The sequence below is a fragment of the Artemia sp. Qi Xiang Cuo genome, chromosome 19 (genome assembly GCF_049724085.1).
Source record: "Artemia sp. Qi Xiang Cuo chromosome 19, ASM4972408v1, whole genome shotgun sequence".
Classification (NCBI taxonomy): Eukaryota; Metazoa; Arthropoda; class Branchiopoda; order Anostraca; family Artemiidae; genus Artemia; species Artemia sp. Qi Xiang Cuo.
Window position 1 is genome coordinate 24,530,124 of NC_142812.1, and position 6,916 is coordinate 24,537,039.

At 37.3% G+C, this 6,916-nt stretch overlaps 1 protein-coding gene across 1 annotated transcript in view; it reads left to right on the top strand.

The window, feature by feature from the left end:
* The window catches only part of LOC148940638 (dnaJ homolog subfamily B member 12), a 36,414-nt gene extending 33,850 nt beyond the window's left edge, over nucleotides 1–2,564 (top strand). Inside the window, exon 9 of the mRNA XM_089104971.1 lies at nucleotides 2,354–2,564. Within this exon, the coding sequence (XP_088961097.1) occupies nucleotides 2,354–2,472 (119 nt within the window). The 3' untranslated portion in view covers nucleotides 2,473–2,564. The remainder of the gene's footprint in view (nucleotides 1–2,353) is intronic.
* Nucleotides 2,565–6,916: the final 4,352 nt, after the last annotated feature.

Below are 6,916 nucleotides of genomic sequence, written 5' to 3' on the forward strand. Positions count from 1 at the left end.
TTTCATAAGCATCAATTTCATCATCAGGCATACCCGCCTGTGTTTGCTAGCTAATGAGTTACTTCACTTTTTTGCGTTTGTTTTGCTGATTTCAGTTGAATGAAAAGCTCCAATTTCTTGGCTAAACAGATTGTAAAAATTTGGTAGTTTTTCTGGGAATGTAATTTTAAAAAGCTCACTTGTGTGAAAGTTGTTTTGTCGTTTTGAATCTTAAAAGAAGTTCCATATGTTTCCCAATATCAAATAGTGTATGTAATACGCAATCTATTATTTTGTATAACTAATACTAAATAAAAGAAAAACTCTTTAAAAGCTGATACTTCTCCCATGATATGTATACTCAGGTTACTTACTCACATAAAATTATTTATTGGAACCATTCATTTTCACATTTCAATTACTCTTATTTCTCACAGGTTTTTACACTTATCGTTGACTGAATGCCGTTTTGCCGAAAATAATAGTTTTTGTTCAAACTGAGTTGCAAACGCTATCGTGTGTACAAAAAAAAAATCTCTTTCGAATGGTTTAATTGACATTGCTGTAAGACGTCTCTGACTGCCTGTATTTTGCAGTTGTCCTTTGCCGATTCGCATATTCTTTAAGCGGTTTTGCCGAATTACATACAGCATGGTCCGTTTTGAAGAAAGTTTCTGATTTGCTGAACGAAAGTTGGTTACATGGTCAGAAAATCAATGCTCTAGCTATAGCCGATTCTGAGATACAATTGTCAAAATTTTTAAACCCGTTTTTCTCGGTTTTTTCGCCGAATCATGTACAGCATGGTCTGTTTTGCCGAAAGTTTCTGATTTGCTAAACGAAAGTTGGTTACATGGTCAGAAAATCAACGGTCTAGCCGATTCTGAGATACAAATGTTTAAATTTAAAACTCCTTTTTCTCGGCTTTTTGGAAAAACAGATTCGGCAAGACCGCTTTCAGGGGACGTTTACCAATTTAGGAATTGGGCTCATTGCCAAAAAGTATCTACTTAAAGAATTAACCGTGACCTTTGGTTTCAGGTCTATTCTTTATCAAGAGTATATGGATTCCTGAGATAATAGTGGATTTCTTTAGTTATGTAAGGTAGGAGAGGCTAAATAAATTCTCATAATTACTTTCATTTGTGCATTGTGACTTAAATTTGTGTTGAAAAACTCACAGTCTTGGAAGCAAGTTCAGAGGTAACCAATTCAATTAGGATAAGTGATGATAGAAAACTTCAATGCGCACACAAAATGCCAGTTGACTTAAAGGTCTCTGAGGTTGTTGATCACAAATTTGAGGTTTACGTTGCAATATAGAAGTCGAAAACCACAGCACATTAAGCACATCTTTTAGAAATCGTCGACACGGTACGGGTTTTGACACGCGATCATTTACGGATCATTTAGAAAGCAAAATTAACGTGGTACTTTGGCTCAAGGACTTTCCCCCCCCTACACCCCCTCCCCCCAGGTTTACGAAGACAATGTTGCATCTCTTGATTCGTCATTGGTCATAGCTCATTTAAGCAGTGGCCTGAAACGATCAGATTACTCTCTCAAATAACAACACATAAAATACATATCTTCCGTATAATGTTATATTATCCTTCAGAGTTGGTAAATTACGGGGTTTGGAGTCAGTAATTACATGTATGGGGCTAAAATTTTTATATAGAATATTTAATGGTCGGAGATTTGCCTGCAAGGGCCCGAATTATTCAGATTAGCCTTTTAACCATAAAAAAGTAAATTTTTTCAACTGAACGTAAGGAGCAACATTAAAACTTTTAAACGAACATAAATTATTCAGTATATGAGGAGGGTTGCCCCTATTCAGTCCCTCAATCATTAGGATAAAGTTTTTCCGTGCTTTCATAAAAATTTTTATTCAAAATTAACAATTTTTATTTTTCAACTGTCGTTCTTAAAGAATTGAGACAACTTTAGCGGAAAAATATTCTATGTTTGTAAAATCTTCCGAGATTTGAATTTGGGGGGGAGGGGGTAATATTTAAAAAAAGATTCAAAGTGATGGAAGCATAATTTAAGTTGGTCTATAAACGATTTATTTTTTAAATATTGTAAAACTAAATAGGCTAAAACCCAGGACAAATACATCGTTTTATCTAGCTAAAAATGACGAAATGTATCATTATTTGCGCACTTTCATGTCTAGTAAAGGTTGAAGCCTCTATGGCATCATCACATATCCTTCTTGTGGATGCCCGTGCACCCGTATATGCCTATTAAACTTACTTCTGAATTTTGTTGTGCCAACGGCTGGATGGTATTAATTGCAAGAACGATTGTTTAGGTTTTGCATTATTAGATGTTTTGTATGCATTTGCTTAAATGTTTTTTATTTTAGAAGAAAATCTACTTTGGAAGGCAAGAGCTTACGGGGATGCTCGAATGTTTGACAAGGCTCGTAACTATCAAACTCCAAGCTGCGATCGTTTGCGTAAAATGGAGGCCTTTGCCGCCTGACTTTAATTTATATTAGTTTTGTTTTTAGTTTACTTATCGCTGTTTTGTGATACCCCAGTTAAAGTCATAATCAATAAATTCCTTGTATTTTTTCTCTTGTTTTTATAAATAAGAATAGATGAAGTGTCACTAATCTGTCACTGTCCTTTGCTTGATGTGATCTTTTTGGTCAAAATTGTTGGATGAGAATTGTTTTGTCACAGTATCTTCAAGATGAGAAATTTGGTAATGTCTTTTTCGCGTTTTTATTGACATATTTTTGTGCTAAACTTAAAACTACTATTGTCAAATTTGTCATATGACTGACATGATTGATTACAGTCATATTAACCACTTTTTACGAAATATCAAGAGATTATAGGTAATTTTTCATCCAAGGAGGATTTCTCGCATTTACGTCTTTTCCTTCATCACAGACCATTTAGAAAAACACAGTTCTACACTGTAAAACAAATTAAAAAAACCTTGTTTGTTATACCTTTATGGTGCTTTCTCGTGGTTTTGAGAACAAATTTTAGTATAAACATACATTTTAGGAGATCGTTGTTAATACTTTCAAAATAAGAAACACCTGAAACAGTATTTTTAAGAGAAAACCAGAACCTTTCTATGCTTTATTTTGTCTTGTCTTGAAATTACTTGGTGGTTAAGCTTTGACAATGTTTTTTTAAGTAGGATCGGATAATCGATGTTGAATTGACCGATCGCTGCTGATTTGAACAGTGTTCCAACTGACGTTTTCGTTAGTTTTTTTATGGAAGCTATTTGAACGATTTTCAGTCTCAACTATAAAGACAAAATAACGGGGAAGACCACAGTGTCTTTCCAGCATAGAAACAACTGGTTTTCTAGCTATTGTACAAAAGTTTGCTGAAGAATCAAACATAATGATACCCTGTGGCAGCGCAGGGGTTGAAGGTGCGCTTACTGATTGATAGGTCGCCGGTTCAATCCCGCTTGCCGCAAGGAAAGCATTCATAAAGAAATCGATGATCTAATTTTTTCATCTAATTAATAAGTCTGTTGTTCGAATGTATTTTTTTACACAAATATGCTGCTGCCTTACTTGCTGCCTTTTTTTAGATTAAAGAGTCAAAGATTGAGACAAGTCTAAGAAATTTTGAAGATCTGGTTATATGACACTTTTTTTAATATTTTACTTTTTTATTTTCTGTATTTAAGGTATTTTTAGCGTTTTTTCTATAGCAAAAGCAATTGAGATAATGTTGAAGTTTTCATAAAGCTTCCATTCCTATATAACCGGTCTATACTTCAGTACTATGCATAATGAAGAGTTGGTGATGTTGATTTTACTTTTATGTTTGTTGCTAACTAATGCAGATTCCATACAGGGAGGTTGGTAATCAATTGATAAGCAGCCTTTTTTAGACCTGAAGCACTTTTTTACAACAAATAATCATCAGGAATTTAACTAAAATATGTATTGCTTGGAAAAGCGATACAAATGAATTGCCAATGTGCTTTGTTATAGTTTTAACCATAACTTACTTATTCTGCCCACAAACTAACGACACACGGAGATTATTCAATACAACATTTTCTGGTGTCTAGCATTCTGAGTTCTGAGTATTCTAGTAGCTCAAGGTTAGTACTCTAAATTAGACCACAAACATAAGTAAAATTATATTGATAAGCGTAACGTGATATAGAATTCCATGAGAAGAAAACTGCTACTAACAATTCACTGCAGCACCAAGCCACCTGGGGCCAACACAGCTACGCACGCTGCTCAATCCCAATTTATTCAAAGCCTCCCTCCTTGCACCCTCCCAAGAAGTTTTTATTTCCCTTAAATATTCCTTGTGACATTCTCCCATCCCATTCTGAGACGACCTGCTTTTCGTTTGGCCCTAGACGATTGGCCGACAAGGAGGATCTTTTGTAATCTGTCATGCTTCATTCGCAGAACGTGTCCTAGCCATCTCAACCTTTCTCTCATTATACCCTTGGAAAGTGGGATTGAACATGCATAAACAATTCGTTTAACTGTTGGCTTCACGCATATTTGTTTTTTGTTTGAGTTGTATTCTGACCATAAGGAGCAGAAGCATAAACATTGTTTCCTGGCCAACCCATTGCTGTAAGAAAGGCTTCTTGGGGGAAGCTTCAGGAATCGACAGATTATATCCAGAAAACACACCATTTTTATTGCCATTGCTGTGCTAGGAGATGTTCAACAATATTGTTGATTTTATAACACCCAAGGTCATACCCAAGATTTTTTTCGGGGGGGGGGGGGGTAATCAAAGACTTTGCGGGGGGGGGGTACACATGAAAACGCATAAACATGTGTTTATATCCGTTTTTGTTACGTTTTTACAAGTCAAGCAAACATTTGGGCGGTTAAAATCCCCCTAGCCCTCCCCCCCCTTGGGTATGGCCTTGCTAACACCCGTAGGTGGTTGTTTTTGGATATAATGACAATAAATCTGCAATTATTATCAAAAGCCAAGTAAAATTGCATCACTTGGCGGTAGCTACCCATTTATGTTACAGTGGAACCTTATTGAGAAAGTTAAAAGTCAATTGCTCAGTAACTCAAATAAATTCAAGACCAATTACTGATCGAAGATCGGGGACTTTTACAGTTTCGGGATGGGATATGGAGAGACATTTGGGCTGGAGTCTCAATCTCTGAGAACTTGGATTCACAGGTGCAAAATTTTGATAGCAAACTAATTGATTTTTTTTTTTTTTTTCCGAAAAAAGACCAAGGATAGTTCAACTGGCAAACCATATGTAAATTCAAAGATTAAACAAACGATCCAGCATAAATAGTACTAACAAGTAACAGCTCACTACAGCACTGTGCCGCCTGAGGCCAACACAGCTACTCCTTCTCCATCTTAACCAATTCAAAGCCTCTCTCTTTACACCCTCTCAGGAAATTCCCATTTCCCTCATATCTTTCCTTACGACATCTTCCCACCCCAACCGGGGACGACCTGTTTTTAGTTTGGTCCCAGACGGTTGGCCGAAAAGGACAATCTTTGTCTATCTGTCTTCCGCAGAACGGGCCCTATCATCTCATCCTTTCTCTTATTAAAGCCCTGGAAAGCAAGATTGGACCACACTTTCACAGGTGCAAAATTTGAATAGCAAACTATTTTTTTTTTTTAATATTTTCCGAAAAAAAATACCAAAGTTTGCTCAACTGACAAATCGTATGTAAATTCAAAGATTAAACAAACGATTAAACATAAATACTACTAACAAGTAACAGCTCACTGCAGCACTGTGCCGCCTGAGGCCAACAGCTACTCACGCTCCTCCTCCATCCCAATGTATTCAAAGCATCTCTCTTTACACCCTCCCAGGAAATTCCCATTTCCCTCAAATCTTTCCGTACGACATCTTCCAACCCCAACCGGGGACGACCTGCTTTTCGTTTGGTCCTAGACGGTTGGCCGAAAAGGACAATCTTTGGCAATCTGTCTTCCGCAGAACGTGCCCTGTCATCTCATCCTTTCGCTTATTAAAGCCCTGGAAAGCAGGATTGAGCCACATTTTCACAGGTGCAAAATTTTAATAGCAAACTAGATGTTTTTTTTAATATCTTCCGAAAAAAAGACCAAAGTTTGCTCAACTGACAAACCATATGTAAATGCATAGATTAAACAAATGATCCAACATAAATGCTACTAACAAGTAACAGCTCACTCGAGCACTGTGCCGCCTGAGGCCAGCACAGCTACTCATGCTCCTCCTTAATCACGGTGTATTCAAAGCCTCTCTCTTTACACCCTCCCAGGAAATTCCCATTTTCCCTCAAATCTTTCCTTATGACATATTCCCTCCCCAACCCGGGACGACCTGTTTTTTGGTTTGGTCCTAGACGGTTGGCCGGAAAGGGCAATCTTTGGCAATCTGTCTTCCGCAGAACATGCCCTGCCATCTCATCCTTTTTCTCATTAAGGCCCTGGAAAGCGGTATTGAACCACACTTTTAGCATAGCGCACTGTTTGAGATATGGTCGATCAGTCGGGTACTCAAAACAATTCATTGGAAAGAAGGAAGAAGAAGCAAAGAAGTTAAAAGCAAATTAAATGGAAAATTAAACAAGCCCAGGGAAATTATTATAAAAAGTAAGCAGGCAACCTCCTCGAATCCAAGCCGTTACAGTTTCTATGAACTGGGAGAGGCCCACAGCCAGAACCGTTCAAAAGAGGAGCGACCTGGACAAGCCACCCTAGGTGCCCTGGATGGGGGGTGCGGCTGGTGGTTGTCCACTTTGATCAAATTTGTCCCTTTGATTTGGCTTTTTTTGCTTATATTTGAGTCGGGATAATAACGCTGTAATTAATTTTTTCCCGGGCGCCACCAACCCTAGGAACGGCTTTGCCGACTACCAGTTGTTTACATGAAGAAGGAACAACGAACAAACGACCTACACTCTCATTTTCTCTTCTATCATTATAATTAT